Source organism: Strix aluco, chromosome 9, assembly GCF_031877795.1.
Source record: "Strix aluco isolate bStrAlu1 chromosome 9, bStrAlu1.hap1, whole genome shotgun sequence".
Taxonomy (NCBI): domain Eukaryota; kingdom Metazoa; phylum Chordata; class Aves; order Strigiformes; family Strigidae; genus Strix; species Strix aluco.
Genome location: NC_133939.1, coordinates 26722946 through 26743880, shown reverse-complemented (window position 1 = coordinate 26743880; position 20935 = coordinate 26722946). Strand labels below are relative to the sequence as shown.

The window sequence follows — 20935 nt, the reverse complement described above, 5'->3', positions numbered from 1 at the left end:
CATGGGCTGGCCAGATGATGCAACAGTTTTTCTGCTGTAATTCCTCATCTTGTGCAAGGTTAAATTTAAAAAGGAGATTTCAGTTTTAATGTAAGTAACAAGGATACAAGATGCAACTTCAAAATAAAAAGGCAACAATACTGTATTGAATGTAAGTATTCAGTGTTAAGGCTCCTGAGAAGCTGTTTGACTAGGTTATTATTCTTCTAAATTTAAGTACACAGTGGTACTTTTTGAAAATCACTTGTACAGACATGCTATTTCTTTTTGAGTAATAATGATTTACCACCTTTTATTTTATATTTTGGGGGGCCAGGGTAGTAGCATTACCACACTGAAACTAAATCATATTTCTTATATCCTATTTCATTCTCTTTAGCAGCATTTGACAAGAGAAAGAAGAATATTACATTTCCAAGCTACAAAATACCCATACTTTCTCATGAGAATATTCTAAAACTTATGAGGCAGGTTTTAATAACTTCAGTCATGTGTACTCAAAGCAGGCATAAGCAAAATATTAACTAATGTAGTATTTATATAAGGGAAGTTTTGGTATTTGATGTGTAGCAAGGATTTATGACCATTTATGGAGATTTCTAGACCCTGTGATTTAATAATCTTTTTGATTTGTCACACTGATGGAATGAAGGTGCTCATGAATTTACTCTAAATAGGATTTTCTAATCATCCTTAGGAAAATTAGAAATATATGACAGATTAACAAACCAGCCATTCATCTGTTGGGTTAAATGTACTAACATGATCTTAACAAGCCATGTCGTCTTTTAACACACGCAAAGGACCAAATTATCTGCTGAAAGACTGACATTATGTAAATGTAACATTTGCTGGACCTCTAAACCCTGTGATTAAATTACTGTCTAAATTATTCTGCAATATGAATGTCGCCTACAAAAAGAAAAGCTGTAAAAGAAATGACACTGACATCTTCTAGGTTTGCAGTATTTTCATAATGAGTATTTGAAATGAACGGTTTGTATATATAACTCAAAATCTTAATGAAATAAGAAGAAAGAAAGCGGAGGATATGATGTGAGAAAAACTTACTCTACAAAGAGAAAAATTTATCCCAGGGTTTTGGTAAGACTTTGTTAGCAGAAGAAGCATGGCTCAATTAAGAGGGGAATTTCATCCACAAGTCAAAACTTGTCACTGGAGAGATGCTTCCCCTACCTTCCTCTGTGAATGTGTTGGGTAATCAGTGGCAGGTAATCTGCTTTCACTTAGGTCTTTGATAGAGACACATCTGTAAAATAGCAAAAAATAAAAATGGAAGAGTGTGCTGAGACTCTGGTATTGCAAGTAATTATGGCCCTGAAAGGCTGCGTATAAATTGTTCCCTCTAAATAGATATCTCCTCATGCAGAATAACTGATCAGTTAACTTGTACTGTATCATTAACTCATATAAATTATCTTACTTGTATTTCACTCATTCAAAAAATTAAAATCTAGCAGAACAAATGTGCTTCAGCAAATGGAGGAATCGAATGTTTTATTAATTGACTACTTAGTAAGCTATAACAACAACAGTGGGGAGAAGCAGCACTTCACAGAGTCATTAACTGAGCCTCATGGTACACCTGCGAGGTGAAATGACTGACTGATGGCCCTTTTCCCATTACATAGCATTGGAGTCCATGGTGATGGAGAGTTAATGTTCCCCTGAAAATCCGTAAAGGCCAGGTTTTTTGCTCCTTTAGTGTCTCCATGAAGCCCCGGGTGAAAATTCAGCACAGATGGAAAGCAGCAGAACTGAGATGCTCAGAGAAACGACTTGATATCCACCTTCACTGGAAAGTTAAAGATTTCTGTAAAGTTCAACTTTATTTCATTGTTGGAGCATTTACTCTTTTGGGGAGACCTTTTTCTCTCTCTTCTCTGTGCCTCTTTCTTGGAGGAAGGATTTGGGGAGGATGGGGGAGGCTGCAGGAGGGAAGGGCAGCCCTGAGGCCTTGGAGAGGGAGCACTCCTGCTCCCCTTCCTATTCACCAGTTGCTAAATGTGTAATAATAGATAAAAGGAGAAAAATATGTGATAATTTAACTAAGGCAAGATGTTACATTACTGTTTTATAGTGGTTAGTTTGAGCTCAGACTAAGGAAGACTGACAGAAATTATTTTAAAAGGGCAGTGGGTGGAGAAAGAACAGCATCAGGCAGACACAATTTTTGTGTGTTTTCAGGCCTTCCCAATCAACTGAAACATCCAGATCAGACCTTCTCTCCAAGAATGTCTTGTAGTTTTTAAGACACTTTGTTTTGTTTGTGCTGCTAGTTTTTCTTCCCTCCCTCTTTCCCTCCCTTCTTTCCTGAAAATAGGCACTGCAAATTTTATTTTACCCAATAATACTAACCACTTTCTATAGATGTTTTTTGAGTATTTATTCACAAGTCTTTATTAGAAAAGACAGCCAGCATGGCCAGTGCTGGATCTCAGCACATGGATTTGGGGGGTCCTTTTTTTGCACGGATCTTGCATTTCTGATCAGTTTTGCTTCAAAGTTTGTCGTTATCCTAAGGGGAGCTGGTCCAGATCTCCACTATCCCCAGTGATATTTTCTGATCTCGAAGACTTGTTCCAACACGTGGAAATCCCTCCTTGCTTTCTCAGCAGCTTGATGGGTCTTCTCGATTCTTCTTGTAAATGTGTGTGGATGTAAGTTGTAATGACCAGTAAATTTAGTGTGAACTTTTTACCCGCAATGCATACCTGTTATCTTCTCTCAGACAGCAGCAAAGTTTCCTCTCAGACAGCAATGTTTTCCTGAAAGCCTTATTTGCTTGCTTGCTTCACGTGCCAAATCCTATAATAGGAGAATCGGTTGTATGTTTTAGATATAACCAGTTTATTCAAATTCTGGGGAAATCCAGATGTAATTTCCAGATTAGTTCATGTTTCCACAAGCCGAGCAATCATGGTACTATTTTTGGATGAAGCAAATCTCTCTCAATCCTACAGACCATTCATAAAAACTCACCTCTTCTCCCTGTCCCACCATGTGATTTCATTCAGTAAGAGCGAGAATGAAAAGGTGTTTAATTCAGCTGATTTTGTAGTGATGCTACCTGTTTCAGTGTACTACTATCTGCCACTTAAATGGGATGTGATGGTTTATTTATTTTTGCTGGAAAAAGGTTTTTTTGATAAAAAAGCCTGCAGGTGTCCTACTGGTTTCCCTTCATCTGAAACCTTCCTGTTATGTGGGAACAAAAGCAGAAAATACTGGGGGAAATAATAAAAATTTAAAAGTTTTTAAAAGAAACGCTCTAAACTGACCCCCCTCTCCAAACTATTTACAGATTCAACTAAAATGGCATCTTAATGTTTGAAACTTCCTTTTATTTATGCCTTGTTCTCATTGTCACTAATGTACCATGGCTCCTACACAACTGGGAGAAGACTGCAGAGCTGCTTGCTCTAGTCTGTAGCATTTACTCTTTTGAAGTGGAAATACGATTTTCTGTGCAACTCTACCAAAGTTAGTTCCAAGATTCGCTTCATTTTTTGTTTGAAAAGGAAATATTTCTGATTTTCTCTTTCTTCTCCCCTGTTCCTGTTTTGTTGGTGCCCCATAAATACATCTGAAAATAGCCCCTGCTCTAAGCAGTTCAGTTTTTAATGAAAATACGAGGAAAATAGGTAAGTGCAAGAATCAGTGATATGTATACTCCCTGTTTTTCCAATTTATTAAAATTCTGGAGGAAATAAGATGCACAGGAAAACAGATGAGTTTAAATGCTTTGAGGGTGAGGGCTAGTCCTATATTTGATTATTTCTGAAATATATATTGCTCTTAGTTATACCATAATCCTTGATAATTTGATAATTTCTGGCACAAACATAAGTAGTTTTTCAATCTCTTGCTATTGAGTTTAAATTACCGCAGGTTTACACTTCTGTAACTATAAACTGAACTTTATCATTAATTTTTCAGCATTAAAAAGAAAAAGTAGGCTAAACTTCAGCTATAGATGAAGTATTTAAAATAATTTCCCAAAGCCCTTCATAAATGTGACATTGATTCATTGATATACAGACCATTAGCAGTTAGTCTCCTCTGTACATCTATCATTTCAATTATCTCTAGACTTCCCCAGGGTCTTTGACAAATGGGAGACAATTTGCATTTTGTACATTAATGACCTTGGTTGAATTTGTAATTTTATTCCCCCCCCATCTTATAATTATACTTTAGTATTTGAGGGGAAAACCCCCAAAACTATAGTTGGCCAGTTTTTAATTTAATCAGAAGTATATGGCTTCTGAGGTGGAGGAAAAGGAAGCAGCAAGGAAAAAAAAATGTTTAAAAATATTTTGCACTTTGTGAAGGATTTAGTAGATGGAGAAGATTATTGTGAATTAAATGTGAGGTCTGTTTTACGGGAGAATGTTACCTCTCTGGGTTGCACACTTAGGAGACCAGTTAAGAACACAGCCTAAATCTTGGCCTCACAAGAATTGTTGATCTTCTCCCAAACCAACTGATTTCTTCCTAGAAAAGCTGTCTCTTGGTCCCTCTGACAGTGCACAAGAGGAATTTCAGAAAATGATCCCTTAAAAAAGAAAAAGAAGAGAAAAAAGTAGAGGAAAAAGGGCTATGTTTTAAAATGTGTATTTCAGAGGTGTATGGCATTGTTAGATGTCCAAGCACCTGACGTGGGGGCACTGCATACCTCGTTGCTTTACACCATCAATCATCTGCTCCACAGTGGGTCAAACTCAACTGTAAAAAGAAAGTAGGAATGATCAACAGGGAGATAAATATTTCCTTGAGCTCCTTTCTTTTCTCCAGTACAATCGCTGCCATCCAGCCTTTAGCTTGGGAGCGGTGTCAGTCCACAAAGACCGCCAGCCCCAGTCCCACTGCTGTGTCCCCTTTGTGTTGTGTCTGCTCCCCTGGTTTGACCTTCTGAGCTCCTGTTCTCAGTGCAGTTCTTTCATGCAGGTTTGAGCTTTGTTTTTTTCAGCATTTCAAGTGTGACATTATTTTCAACAATACCAAAGCATTCACTAAAGGTACTTCATATCTTCTGATAAGCATGTTTGTGTAACATTTATTTTTGTGAGTTTTCCTACTGGGTCTTTGCATGTCAGAAGAGCCAGGGCCACCTCTGAGTGTTAATGTTTTCATGTTAGATCAGGCACAGGTATGTTTTGTTTTAAGTATTGCTTTTCAACCAGAAAGTGTTGCAAAGCTTTTCTGAAGTAGTACGTAGACAGACTTGCTCAGGTTTCTGGGATACCACTGATCCAGCCACAGGGAGGATCAGCATGGAGGACAGAAGTAACAGAAAATGAGCCAAATTCCCTTTGGGCTCCTCTCTGCTTGGCTGCTTTTCCTGCCGTCTCTCCTCTCTGGGTTGTGGTTGTCCTCTCATCCTCCTGTTTCTGCTGACTGCTTGTCCATAGTAGTGCAAAGACTGAGAGTGTCACCTGGACCTGGGTAACTGCACTGCACCAGGGACATCTGACCTGATCCTACGTGGACCAGCATGGATCCGGCAGAGGTGTCATACTGGGGCTGGGTCTCTCCAGACTTCAGGAGTTGTCACCACAGAATATCTCACTAAAACCCCTGTAATATCTAGTGGGAACGTGAACTGTGGGCTATACTAGTACCATGCTTGGTTACTAGGTAAAAAGGCCAGTTGCTAAAACAATTCCATGAATAATTTTGGGTTGTCTAAAACTCCCAAATAGTCCTTCTTAACTTTATGTTATATAGAAGATTGCCTATTAAGTTAAACAATGTCTTCCTTTCCAGTCTTTGAACCTGTGGTCTTTTGCTCTAGCAGTGTAGTGACCAGGTTTTAGCGTTACTTGTGTTGGTCACTGTTTACACCTTTTCCATATTAAAAAAAAAAAAGTGCAGAAGTATCCACATGTTATCAGTGCTTATCACTGTTTGTTAATGTTCATAATGTGGCTATCCTGGAGAAGAGATAAAAATATTTAGTAAAATTAAGCTTCTAAGCTTCTAGGTAGTCTAAAGAGGTGGTACAGTGTACACAGAAAAAGGACAGCTTCAAGGCCAACTTTCAGGATTTTTGGGGTGGTGTGTTGTTTTCTGAGTAACGCAGGGACACGTATGCAGTCAATGTGTCCCATGTGATGAAGATGATCACTCCCTTCTGTGGGAATGTTCTCCAGTTGTTAAAAATCCACCGTTGCCATCAGTAACGGCAGTGTGGGATCTGAGATACCAGAGTCTTTGCCTTTTCCTTTGAACATGAAATCACTGCAGTCTCTCAGACAACATTAGGTGGTAACTGTTGGCAACAGCTACAATGTTAGGAGCGACGTATGTTTCTGGCTAGATTTTCAGAACCATCCATAACATTATACTACATGTACTTTGCTCATATATCACACTTTCCTTTTGTGCGTCAGAATGAATTTGGCTGTCTCTTCCATGCAAAAAAGTAATTAGCCTGGGTTGAATGTGAGGAATTTATTTTTTGATTGGAACCGAAGGGTGAAATTCCAAATGTGGAAATCCAAGCTGTGAACTGGCGTCGACCTACAGCCCCAGCACCGCCACTCTCCTGCCTAGATGCTCATGCTTAGGAAGGACTTATAGCAAGAAAGGCCTTGGTTTTAAATAGTGCTCAATCCAGTGTAGGGTACATCCAGGCCAGGCTGTTCAGCCTTGGATTCTTCTGACGTACATTAAACAACTGTTTTTCCACATGCTGAAGAGCCGGCAGCATTTGGTTTGAAGAGGTTTGGTTAAATTAGATGCTCTGAGTGGTCTGTAAGAGTGAGCTAAAGATCAAGGTAAACATATTTATTGATTTACTTCCTCACTCTTCTGAAAACAGGTCTTAGACTCCAAACAATACACGTGTCTGTGGAATATACTTGTTTTTGCCTAAATTATGTGTGCTGCACACAAGTGCTGGGTGGATATGTATATATTTCCACACAGCCTCTATGGCCATGTCTGGATTTTTCTGCCCCAATAGTTTGCCCTTTGATGGCTGTTTTTAATCTATTGAACACTTACAATAGATCTTAAGAACTTTGAATTTTTTTTCTAATATATGTTCTGTTTAAGAGTATTAAATGTAATACTTTGACCTTACTGCTGCTCAAAAAATACAGTAGGTTATCCTAAACCCAACAATTTTCTGGGAGTGCATTGTTATTTAAGATTTTACAATGGTATACCCGTTGTTAATAGTTAGGAACATAAAAAATATGTCTGCTGTTTGCAGGGAGAGAGGTAGAGGAGCGCATGTTTTAAAGTGTAAAATGATCATGTTTGAAAAGACCAACTGATGTAGTAACTTTGAAGTTTTAAATTATTTATGTCATCTCACTGATGCCTTGCTGAAAACACAAATGCAAATTTCTTTTTGGTTATACCCCTGAAAAAATTGGGTATGGCTCTCCATCAAAACCAGATGCCTGACATCCAGCTAGATTTAAAAGGCAAATTTAGTTTGTATTGGGAACCAGAGTGTAAAGTTTGGGTTACATAAAACTGTCTCTTTCTGGCTCTGGTATGAGTCAGTTTTAGCAATGCAGGATTAACAATTTCAACCCTCTAATTTCTGCCCGTGATCACCTTTGACATTTGATGGTTTAAAAACCTTGAGATCACATGTTTTTATAACCAGAACTCCCAGGCTGTAAAACTAAGTGTGCTACCTCTGGTAACGACAGCTGCTACACGTGGTGAACACATGTGCTTGCATAAGTGGTGAAGGTCCCAGGTTCAAATGCTAGTGTCAGGCTGAGGTAAATTTCTGCCAAATTGTTCTTTCTGCAGAGTGTTTGACTTACACCATCACGCTGAGCCTGATTTATTTGTTTTAAAGGAGACCTCTGGGCTATTCTGCTAGGAAAGGCCCCGAGAAATCACAGCTGTTCTCTGCTACTCATTGTTAATTTAGCTGGAAAAAGAAAATCTTATTTCTTCTGTCCTTTGCTTCAAACTTGTCACTGGTAAAAAACTGTATGCAAGTTAATGGTTTGTATATCTCTCTTTTTCAAGCTTGCTATAACTCCATATCCAAGTTCAAGTGTCCTGCTTGAATTCCTTAGTGGGAATTCCCTTCCAGTTAAAGGATGCTCACCTCACTGCCATTTCTGGTGAGAAGGATCCAGATCTCTCTGAAATATTTAGCTCTTGTTTAGCACTAAATGAAATAGTTGACTTTCTGAAGCACCCAGCGGCCTCCTTTCAGCAAGATGCTCGGCACTGAACAATGTTGCTCTTTGTGCAAGAAGGCTATCGCACGCTGCGCTCCGTAGCAAACCTGCCCTGCAGTCACAATAAGCAATAGTTAACGAGCACCCATTGGTGTCAGAGAAGTTAGAAGAATTCAGAAGACAAATTAGGCAATGAAGTCTCTGGGAATAATGACTTCCCTTGGGTTTCTTTACAAATTAAACTGATGAAGATTTAATCATTTTTTTTTCCATGGGTTCCTTTGCCCTTGACACACAAGATGCGTTACTAGAAGACACAGTGACTGAGTGCAGCTGCGTGGTAATGGCATATGTCTGTGTAAACCAAATAACGAGTTCTCATTTATGTCTCTTGTAAATGAGTGTCCTGGTTGTATGTTGTGTTTCAGCCATTTGGGGAACGATTACAGAAAAGTTTTTTCTGTAGTAGGAAGTGAGATGACTTTACAACTATAGTTAGCGCAGGATTTTTGTCAGGGCAGTGAGTAATTCTGCCCACGTATAACTGTTAGGAAGATCTACTAGAACTGGAAAACAAAAGATGGGAGACAATATTCAGGAGGACATAGGAAGAAAGAAATATTTAACCCATTTAAGTCAGCAGCAGGCGTGTGTCATTCATTGCTGTTTGATCTAATCCCAGGTTGTATCTGATGATGAGTGGAGTCTGTTCTACCAGTGATTGACATTGACTGGCAAGGACAACTATTAAGAAAAATAAGAAAAGAAAATAGGAGCTTCCATTTAAATCTCAATAATGAATTCCAATTCTAAACCAGAAGCCAGGCACACATCATCCTTTCTCTGCTGAGAAATCTTTTACATTCATTTCAGTTCGTAATGGTTTTGGGGGAAAAAAAAAAAAAAAAGAAAAAAAGGTTTTCATTATTCATGTGAAAAATGAACTAATTTGCTCACATGCTTAGTCCTGGGGTTAATTATATTATGAAAAAGAATAGTTCGTAAGGAACTGGCATATTACAATAGGAGTGCCCTGAAATGTAAGCTGCTTAATTTGTTAGCTTGCTCAGACCGTACTGTTGTAATAATCAGCCTGTTTGCGTGTTAAGCAGTAACTTCTGGACTTGGGGCTTTGGTCCTGTATCGGGGGCTGAAGGCAGGTGGGGTGGTTTGACATGCTGGCTGCTGGGGGGTTCCTCCTGCGGCAGCACCCGTCACTTTGCACCTATAGTTCTGACCATGCTGCTGGTGTGATATCAGATCGTATTTTGCACCAGGTGAGAGCCTGCCCCAATGTGAATTCAAGTACGAAAATTTACTGTGGAGTGCTCCAAGTGACCTTTCTCCACAGTGTTGCAGTGGAAACGAGGACACTCCTGGATTTGAGACATTTATTTTACAGTCTTAGAGAAAAGGAGCTATATACTTGCTTAGATTGATCAGGTTTTATCTGAGTACAGAATAAAAACAGAGAAAGAGACAAAGCTAGAATAAACACTTACTTTGTTCTCCGCTTATAATAGTACTTTTCTTTGTTGTCTTTTCTGCAACCAGAAGCTAAAACCGTGACTTGAGTTTCCTTTACATGAATGTTTGGAAGCCAATTTCCAAACAAGCCATTCTTGTAGTGCCCAGTTCCCTGTTCCTGCATCCTGCTGGCTGGAGCTCGCCCTGCTCAGACTCCTGCTGTCACAAACTCAAATTGCAGCTATACATAGATTTTCACGTAATAGTATAGCAGAGCTTTCAAACATCCCACGTTGCACATGGGTACCAAAGTATGCCACCAACAAATTGGTAGAATCTGACCCTTCATTACAGGTTTTACCTGGAGCAAACATATTTATTTCTGTTTGAAATTGTTCATTCACCTTTTGTCCTGGTGAGTCTGAAAGGCATCAACAGCGTACAGCTCTATCTTTATCTCTGCTTTTGTTATTTATGTGTTGGACTATTGCAGTTCTCTTCACAGGACATAACTTCTTAAATCTCTTAAAAATACAGGCTGAGTGGAATGCACAAGCTGCTGCCTTTGTTCCCTTGCTGTTCTTTTTTGATGCCAGTGCTGTAAGTCTCTGAGCTTGTGTTTGATCCTGAAGATGTTGGCACTAGCTAACCCATGGGTACCTTCAGGGTATTTACACTTGCATGTACTGGCTGTCACTCTCCAGCTATCTTGGCCTGAGAACTTCCATAATTTTGCATAGCCTTGATTTTTTTAAAATATGGAAGCAACTGGTCCTTATGAAGACTTATAAAACTTAATGGCTGTAAATGCTAAGCTTTGAATACCCTAGCATACCTGTTTTTTCTATATCCTTTTTCAGTTCAATTCTGATAACCTGATTTATAGGAGATCATAGAAAGTTGGAGGAAAGGTGGAAGTTCTGCATGTAAATTTTCTTAAGATACAGGAGCAAGAGAGGAAAGTTGGACATCTTGTTGGGAATAATAGAAAATACTGGGAAGGAGCCAGCCTTAGTTTGTGATGAGGTGGCTGATATCTTCTACTGATTTTCTTACCCAGGAAAGCAGAAGGCAGCAAGATGCAAGCCTGTCTCAGGTTCAAGGTGCACTTAGTGAACAACCCTTTAGGCACCAGGACTTGGCTTGCTGGAGTCAACCGCCTGGCTTGTGCTTGCAATTCACGCTTGGAATTTAGCACTTGAAGCATAAAAGAAATCCAGTTGCTAAGAGTCCTGATGTCTTACTAATAATCACTGCTTTGGAAATCATCTTTAAAGAATGTTTACCTGCCTGCAAAATATGTAAGAGCTTATATTGTCAAATCAAACTTTTGAAGTTCAAAGTCTTTTCTTGTTAGTGTGTGCATAACCAGCACTTGTTGGTACTGAAAGTTAGGTATATGGCAAAGAGAATGCATTTTTAGGGCAAAAGCACTTTTAGACAAAAGCAAGGGCTTTTAAGGATGTCACTGCAGAGTCCTGAATTCTTTCTAAAAAGCCTTCATTTTGTGGCATAGAGAGTCAAAGCAGAAAGAAATCCATCTCGGCAGAGCTCTCATGTAAGGAAAGTTGCAGTACAGCAGACGATGCTTTCTTTTATGTTTTGCTCATAACCATCATAGCAGGCAAAGGCAAACACTTGTCTAATTTGATAAAATATCTTTAATTGCAGCAACGGTACTTGAAGTTTGGGCTGGAAGCATAAGCTCTGTTTGTAATCATAGTTCCAGCCGTACTCCACAATCATCTCCAATCATTGCCAATTAGCATCCGTTAGTCTGTTGTTGCTTAATTCAGATGTTCTGGGATGTTTAGTTGCATTATTCATACCTTGTCTGGGAAGATGTATTTTAAAAATGAGTAGTATTACAGGATTTCATTGTACTGCGATAGATTTATTTTTTTCCCCTGCTTCTCCTTTCAGTTATTCTAGTTTGTGTAGAAAGCAAAACTTTGTGCATGATTTAACTCCTGGATTTCACTTTTAGGAAATAGTTGTTGCTGCTTGATAGAGAATTTTATAGGGGGATAAGAAAAAATCAAAGCTGGTGTTTTTTCACATAACAGTTTGGTTTTGGAAGTCATTGTTGCAAAATGTCATTGATGCTCAGGACATTAGGAATGCAAAGAAGAAAAAAAAAAAAAGAGAAACGCAGCCGTATATATGGTTATGGAGGACTGCCATAATCAGTGATAGAGATTTTAAAAGGAATTTTAAATGCTCATTTTCAGAACTGATTCTAGTCTTTAGTTAGCAGAGAGCAGGAGGAGGAGAGCTTGGGGTGGAAGAGGCTATCTCTGTACCTGCCGCAGGGCACTGAACATTCTCTGCTGTTGCACGAGATGAACTACATGTCTAGTCTAACAGAGCAGTGCTTGCCAGCATCTTGGGTTTTAAGAGCTTGTTGTTTCACTTATTTAAACCTTGAACCTCTTTTTTCCCTTTACAGAATTTTATTGTGACTTCAAAGGAGTTATTCTTAATATGAGCAAGTGCAAATGATGGATGAATCTGTTTTTTTCCTCAGATGATGATTTTAATAAGGAAAAATTAATAGTAGCAAAGTATGTTTAAAAAGGAGCATTGTTTGATTTTGGTTTTGCATCTAAGTTTCATGAAATGGAATTTTTTATTTCCCCAGTAACAAAAGAAAACAAACCACAGCAGAGACCCACATCCCCAGGGAACATGGGCCACGCACACTTCTGTTACGTGACTGATGTTCTCTGTTTATATGAATGTGACATGGGGATAAAGAGGAATGAGTGCAGCAGTAATTTCTTTGGAAAAAAAAAAAAAATGAAAAAGAGGAGGTGATAACTTGTGAAGCACAAGTACTACAGCTGCCAGTGGAGACAGTGGCAATGATGGGTGTTTTCTGGGAGTTCACGCACGAAGAGTCTGTGCCAAACTCTCAGATAAGTTTGCTCCACTAATCAGACGCTTGTTAATAACAGCTCAGATTTACGATACTTCATAACAGCACAAGAAGAAATATTCATCCTGTTATTGACTTTGTGGAGGAAGAAAACCTAATAAAGCATTAAGAGTGCTTAATCAATACACGTGTAGGACTGCGCTTGACTATCAGAATGAGCAGCTTTGTTTTCTATTCAGGCAGATAATTTATGGTTGGCGCTGGAAGTGATGGATGTAATTTATGTTTTAGAGACAATTACTGTTCAAAGACGACTGTTACAAAGCTCTTGCACAAAACGAAGAAAAAGACAAATGCAGTCTCTGGGGTGTGAGCGTTGTGCTTGACAGCCTGTCCAGTATATTTGCTCATTACGTTATATTTACATATAATGTTGCTATGATGTATGTGCATATGCATTTGCATGAACTACGTTGCATCATAGCAGTGAGTGGCCTTTAAAGTTCAAATCAACTCTCTCAGGTTTCAGGATTTTTTAGACATATGGTTTTGGTTGCAGACCATCTGGGCCATAATTTTAAGAAACAGTGTCTAAAACCATAAGTAATTTAAGGAGCTACCTATTCTCTGGATCTTTAGCACTTTTTAAAAATGGAATCAAATTATTTAGATCTATAAATGAGAAGTTGTCAAGTGTGCATTATGATTTGCAGATACTTGCCTATAACATCTCCTTATAAAAGCAAATTGTAATACAGTTGCATATATACTCCTTTGTTTGTGTACCAGGCACTCAGATATATTAAGGTACACATACAGGGGCAGTTAAGTTGCACATTATATTTAGGCTTTGATTCTAACCATTATGAGGGTTTTGTACCTGAAAGTATTCAAGTTATGTTTTCTGAGTTAGGAATTTATATCTCTAAATTGCTATTAAAGTCAATATAAGCTGCCAGTGCCTGTTAGAGAAAGTAATCAAACGTCTTTTTTAGACAAAGATATTTAGCATTTAGATTCCTGAAATCAAACAATCTTCATCATAGTCTTCAGGAGAAAATCCCAACAGGGAAGAAGTGTTATTAGTGAAATGCTGTCTTTCTCCTAAATAAATATGTTCTCGTTACTTTGACCCCTAATTGAAGCACGGTGTCTTAGCCTAACACTTTTAAACTAGTCAAAATAACCTTCCTTCTCCATGATGGTGGGCTTTCTTCATGTGATATTGCAATAACAATGTGAATGATTTTACAGATTTTATTGCACTTCAGTGATTTATTGCAAGTCCAGCGAGCTCTGACATGCACTGAAGTCAGCAGCTTACGGGTCAGAGCACAGGTTAGCCCCAGAGGCTGGTCACTGAAATGGCAAGTTTGCATGTGGTTGCATTAAATAAATAAAGTTGTTGCTCATATACAGTTGATAAATATAGAAACCTTGGAAAATAAGTTTTAAATACTGGGCTGCAGTTATGAGATTCTCTTTGTTATCTTAAAAATGAATCTTTATATTAATACATACTGCATAAACTTGTTGTACAGGTCAAATATCCTTAAAAATACTGTAACTGTAGATGGTGTGTCCCATAGCTCTAAACATACAAATTGTTGCCAAAATTAAATGGCGATTCACTCCACTGTTTTCCTGCCACAGAACAAGGGCCTCTCCTTGCAGGGTCGTTCCTGCTCAGTGCAGATGCTTTCTCCTTCAGCAAGTCTGTCCGGTCGTGCCGTCAGAGCAGTCTTAATCCCTTGCTGGTTTTTAAAGATGCTGAATTAAGCTGCATGTAGAGGACCTGCAGAGCTGCAGCCCTCACCAACAGCCCAACATAGAGGTGTGTAGAGGAGATTTCTGCCCTAACATATTTCTGCTTTGCAGACTGATTTTTTTTTTTATTTAATTTTTTTTCCTTCATCTGCTTGTTACATCTGAGCACTAGTAATAGTGCAGGTTACTTGTATTAGATTTAAAATTAGAATTACCAGTGAAAAACACTTTGTCCAGTGTCTGCTTTTGTAGAAAGTGTTCATTTATTTGTAGGAAATCTGAAGTCACCTAGACTTGCATAACAACTTGGTGAAGGATTGTTTTCCCTGGAGCCAAAGATGTCTCTGACTTGCTCTGCTGTGTGATATTTTCAGACAGGGAGTGAGTAGCATTAAACAAGAATAGAGAAGTAAAGGGATTGGAATCAGTCCTTCTCCATTTAGCATATAGCTCCTAGGCGTATTTAATTGGACAAAGGTGGTCCATTTCATGAAAAAAAGGCATGTTCCCCTACATATCAAATACTTGATGAGATTTTCAGACAAAAGCATACCTTCTTACCTAGTGCCATTCTATAATATCACATGTGCAGGGAGTGTGGGACATATGCATATATCTACAGTCCACATTTTAGAATACTAGTGGATTTAAAATATTCTGTGAATTATTTTTTTCCACACATATGGTAGAAGATCATATATAAAGTTAATATCAAGTTAATGTAGATGAAGTGTTTTTCATTTTTTTTTTCATTAAGACTTCACATGGCAGGATTGAAAGCTCACATGGAGTGTCCCATGGATAATGTTTCTATGTTGCAACATTTGCTCTATAAATAAACGTGAAGTATTGCAGTAGCAAACATCACATTTATTTTTTTGAAGCGCCTACAGCATGTCATTACAGATGGATTGATAGTCTTGATAACACTGAACTTTTGTCAGACCTAACCTGGCAGACTTGTTACATGTCAGAAATATTCTGTCATTTTTCTTTCTATTCAAAAGGCAAATATATTTGCAACCTTGAGTGACATTGAATATGGAAAGCAGACAGAAATTTATCATTTGACAGAATTGGTTTTGTTGCTTTTTATTCTTTTTTTACAATGGCAAAGCTGTAATTGGATTTTAAAATTTTGACTATTCTGTGTTTTAGGAATATAGAACAGCTGATTGTGGCTTATAAGAGCTATATGAACTGTCTTTTTACAAATGTAAAACACATTCTTTATTACTTCACATTCAGATCATTTATTTTTGTGCTTCTTGGACTGAGGCAACATCTGACCTTTATTACTGAGTTCTACAAAACAACTTGGCAGGGTACAGGCAATGGAGAAGGTCTTGTACAGGAGAAAGTACAACAAAGGATGCAGATGCTTAGAGAGCAAATTTTCATAACGCTAAGGTTAAAACTAGTACAATGTGAATGTATTCCTTCAAATGTGAGTGCTTTGTAGTAGTGATAAAGCTGTATCAAAAAGCTTATTTTGGTGTCTTAACATAAACTATATTTTAATTTCTGAGTTATGATTAGCCTGAAATGACATATTTGTTTTAGAGACATGTGGATGAAAAGTCAGGTTTTCAGCATATAATAGAAAAAGCGGTGGATTCCTGGTGTGAGAAGCAGCAAAGAAATGGTTGAAAACATTTCATCAAAGGATGAAAACAAGTATTAAGGTAGGGACAAGGAAATCCAGGACAGAGCATTAAGAAGACAGAGGGTTGGAAGAGGAAGATGAGGTTCATCAGTCATATAACACCAATACTTTTCTGGGGACAAAACTCATAGGTAGACCACAGCATTTTATGCTGAACAAGAAAGAAAAAGATTTCTGATTGCTAATAGAAACACGCTGCAATCAAACGGAAAAACATTCTATGCATTAGTATGCGATAGCACTATACACTTCCGAATGTATTATACCCTAGTGAAATCAAGAGGATAATGATTAGCTCCTCAGCTAGAAAGGTTTTCTTCCAATATTTTGGTTCAAAATACAGACACTAGTGTTAATAAATTGGGCTGTATATCGTAGACCACATCACTTCGTCAATATTTTATGCTAGGGCATCATGTGGCATAGTAGGTGCTAAACACAGTGTAGAAGAATAAAGTAGTTCTTCCCATTATTTTGTTTAAAAAATAAAAAGAGCAAGAGATTTTATTAGTTTTCAATACTATTAGTATAAATAGAAGTCGAAACTGTGGAGCAGGGTTATTATGTGGCTCATTACTTTTTATTACCACAAGGCACATCAAGATGTCTGCTAGTTAGAGGGAGTAAATCATTTGGAACATGCCTGTTTTGTCGATCTTCTGCGTGATGCTCAGCACTAGCATGCCTTCTTCCAGTGCTTTGAGGAATATGTCTAAAATCTGTCGCTTGTCATATGTTCTCTCCATCTCTTGCTGAAGAGAAGTGAACAGACGAATGTCTTATTTTGGTATGATTTGTTTTTGCATTTTGGGGAGGAGGGGAGTGTTTTTCTTGTGAAAAGTTTCTGTCTAAATTGCATTCCCATGAAATCGAGAAGAGCTTTGCTGACTTCACATGAGTTAGGATTTGGTTTGTTGTGTAGCTCTGAGATAACTGAATATTTTTTTTATGTAACTTGTGAGTGTTTTTTAGTATCACTGAGGACAAAGAAAGTTTTGTTGTGTCAGTCATTACATTGAATTTAGAGCCATAGAGAAATGAGATGGGTTTAGTGAGTTTGTGCCTCTTCAGCTGCATTTTAGTAAATATTGGTGTTTCATGATACACTTTTATTTTAGCTTTTTAGTAGTCTGAAACCTCCTCCCAAACTTCTTTTAATCTGTTTTTCAGCCAGGATTAGAAATGAGCTAGTAAAGTTAATCTCAAACTCACAGAAGAACTAACAAACCTTGGTAAGGATTGCAGTTGAAAGGCTCTCATCTCTCTTTCATGATGAAATTCTTTCTTTTTTTGATTTGTCTTTACAGCACTTTGTATTTCTTTTGACAAGAGTCTAATTAGAAGATTTTAAAAAGCTGCATTTCCCCATTGGAGATGCAGAGTGCTGCTAATATAAAGTAACTGCCTGTGATTTTTACAGTCACGATGATGCTTATCTTCTGCCGCTTAATCTTCCTCCTCCTGATTTTCTTGCTCTCTAGCCTGAATGTAATGTGTGATCTCTACCAGTTCCAAAGGCCTTGTGGATGTGAGATCTGTCACCTGTGTCCTCATGCCAGGCTTCGAAAATGTGGTGTGTCCTTAGCCTTGGCTTTCCCCCTTACCAACATGCCGAGGAGGTCTACTCTGCCACCAAGCCAGTTCAAGACATTGGTCAAAAAAACTGAAAAAAAGACACCCACAGCCCGTTATTCTTACACAGGTTCGTTGCTGTCCCTGCTTGCCCCTACACTGATGAATTATGTGTCTGTGTGACATTAACGCTTCAGAGAGAGCAAAGCAAGCAAAAAAACATTGCACAAGAATGTGTTCCACAATACATGAAATCAGTGCAGCAAATACTTGCTGGTTTTGTTACATTTACTATCCCATTTGACAAATTTTCTAGTTTGGAAATACTTTCATACCATCTGTTGTCTCTGATCCTGTTCAACAGACCAATATTACTGGCCTGATGATTTCTATCACATTTCTTCAGAAATTCTTATGGAGGGTATATAAGTGCAGGGGTTAAAAAGCAAATGTCTTCGCTATTGATTTTTCCCTGCCATTGTCTAGCCTATTCACTTATTTATTTATGTATGCGATTCTTTAATGTTCTTCACATGATAATGTGTAAAGTTCTATTTTTGCATGCAGGCAAGCACTGACTTGATCAGGTGAATAAGTAAGGTGTGTAGTTATGAGTGCACACATATCTAAAGGAAAGAAGGATCTTAATTGATTTAAAATAGTACCATCTTTCAGAGGTTTCTCATCTCTGCCATGATGGCTAGAAGCAGAAATGACAGTATAAAGATTGTTCCTGATCTTGTAGCACAGAAGTGGGAAGTTGGGAAGTTGGGTAGGGCCTGCAGCTGGAGCTGGGTGGACCCTGCAGCTTACGTGGTGCAGAAGTGGGGGAGGAAAATCCCACCATTGGACCTCTTGGTTGAGTTGGGGGGCACAGCAATGTAGCTAGGAGTCACTGCTCCTGTGGTTGCCTTCAGGATCCTTAACTGTATGTCTCAGTAACTTTCTCATTTTGTCACATGAGAATCATACGCAATTGTCCTCAGATAACCAGGTAATGTGGTCAGTGCCCACTCTTTACTGACTGCTCTATGTTTTCTTCTGACAGACGTAAATGAGTGCACCACTGAGAACGGTGGCTGTCATGACCAGTGCTGTAACACCATTGGCAGCTACTACTGCAAATGTCCAGCTGGCCAGAAACTGGAGGAAGATGGAAAATCATGTGGAGGTAATGTTTTGTACTGTGTCTCACTGCTATTAAGAAATCAGATAAGACATTGGAAAGGAAAAGGAAATGTTAGCTTTTATCTGGAGCCAGCTGAGGAGCATATACTCAGAGTTGTCAAGAGTGCAGCTCTTCTCATGTCTGGATTATGAAGATGTAACTGTAAGAACACTTCAAAGGGTTGGGTTTGTGTTTTCTTTTTTTGAAAAAAATGTTATCATTTAACCTGGATTGGCTGTGCCATGTTCTGATTATGGAATTTCCATCACCAGTTTAAAAACTTGAAGAAAGTGTATCTGTTTGATAACATTTTGTCTGTCTCTAAAACAAAATGGTTCTTATCAGAAAATACACATACATTTTTGCATTTCAATCGCAATTCCACAGCTAGAGATTAACTGAATAAAAAAGGATTTAAAACCACATGCTACGTAAACCCATTTGTCTTCCTAAGGGAAATATAAGTCTAGTTAGTGCATTATGGGGTAAAATTTGTTTTTATGCAAAAGCTTGACTTTGTGTAGAAGCAAAATATCACATAAGCTTATGTTAGAACACATAATGAATTATGGTTAGACTTCTTAAAGATGCACTGGTAAACATAGAGTGGGTGTAAACAAGTCCTGCTGACCTACGGTCACTACTTTTTTTGCATTATCGGATGCTGCAAAAGGTAGAGGAGATCAGGTGTAAAGTAGCCAAGGTATACTGCACTGCAGGCCAGAGCAGTTCTTTCTTCTTGAACTCTCCTCTAACGCAGGTAATGAATGTTCACTGCCATATGATCTTGTGTGCACTGGCTGTGTGCCTGGATTGCACCCTCAATTGCATTTCATTGCTGCAGTAAGTATATCGTTGACGTTTTTTGATTATCTCAAGATGAAAGGCACTAGGTAGGTTTTAATGAACTGTATTATCATCTTTTCACAAGAAACCATCTTCTCTGGCTCTCACAAATTCTCTTCTTCCAGGATTTCATTTTACCATTGTCTTTCAACTCCTTTCTTAAGATTTGTACAAAGCAATGTATTTCTTGGCTGTGGTCATATGCTTTATCCTAACTTTATAATTTATTTGGCTGCACTCCTTTTTTCACTAGAAGATGGTGGAATTATTTTTCACAGCAACCTATCATTTGATCTCCAATTTGACAGTGTAAATAAGCTGGAGATGGTTATTTTATTTTGATGGAAGTTTTTCATTATGGTGCTCCATGCTTTTATTTTGCCCTTTTGAGAGCTCAAGCCAGCAATGCTATGCATGATTCACAGATTCCTGCTATTTCACCTCAGCCTTCTCTTACCTCTTTTGGGGACTGGCTGGTAATATGCCCATGAACCAGTGTATAGGTCTGTATGTTGATGATTACATACTGCTTTCAGATCTGTGTAAAAGCTGTCTAACAATTAAGTTTTTGAAAGCAGGGCTCCTACTCATTGTTATCCTAAATTGCTTGGCATATATCATGGTTTGAGCCCAGAGGGTAACTGAGCACCATGCAGCTGTTTGCTCACCCCTTCCCCCCCCAGGAATGGGAAGAAGAAAATAAAGTAAAAGTCTCAGGAATCGAGATAAGGACAGAGGGGAATGACTGACCCATTACAGTCATGGGCGAAAGACAGACTCGTTAGAGGAAGAAAAAGACCATCAATTTAATTCAAACACTAGCAACAACAACACTTAACAGAGTAGGACAGTGAGAAGTATAACCACATTTTAAAAACACCTTCCCCCCACCCCTTCCTTCTTCCTGGGCTCAGCTTTGCTCCCCATTTCTCTGCTCCTCCCTGCCAGCGGCGCAGGGGGGCAGGGAATGGTGGTTACGGTCAGTCCCCCCACTACTTCCTCCTCAGGGGCAGACCCCTCACACCCTTCCCGTGCTCCAGCGTGGGGTGCCTCTCACAGGAGACAGTCCTCCACAAACTTTCTCCAACGTGAGTCTTTCTTACAGGCCGCAGCCCTTCCCGAGCTACTTTGGCGTGGGTTACCCCTGCGTGTTGCAGTCCTCACAGCCCCAAACTACAGCAGCAGAAGCCTCTTCTTCCCACAGAGTCCTAGCCTTCTTCAGGCACAGCCCTCTGCTGTGGGGTCCTGCATGGGCTGCAGGTTGGCATCTGCTCCACCGTGGACCTCCGTGGGTGGCAGGATGGGGCAGCCCTTCTCCTCCTTCCTTCCACTGACCTCAGTGTTCGCACAGATGTTCTCCTTGCAACTCCTTCTTGAAACTCCCACTC

General features: G+C 38.8%; 1 protein-coding gene across 1 annotated transcript in view; it reads left to right on the top strand.

The window, feature by feature from the left end:
- LOC141927411 (uncharacterized) overlaps nt 1-20935 on the top strand; it is a 200770-nt gene that overhangs the window by 91458 nt on the left and 88377 nt on the right. The window contains exon 5 of the mRNA XM_074834607.1: nt 18582-18704. Within this exon, the coding sequence (XP_074690708.1) occupies nt 18582-18704 (123 nt within the window). The remainder of the gene's footprint in view (nt 1-18581; nt 18705-20935) is intronic.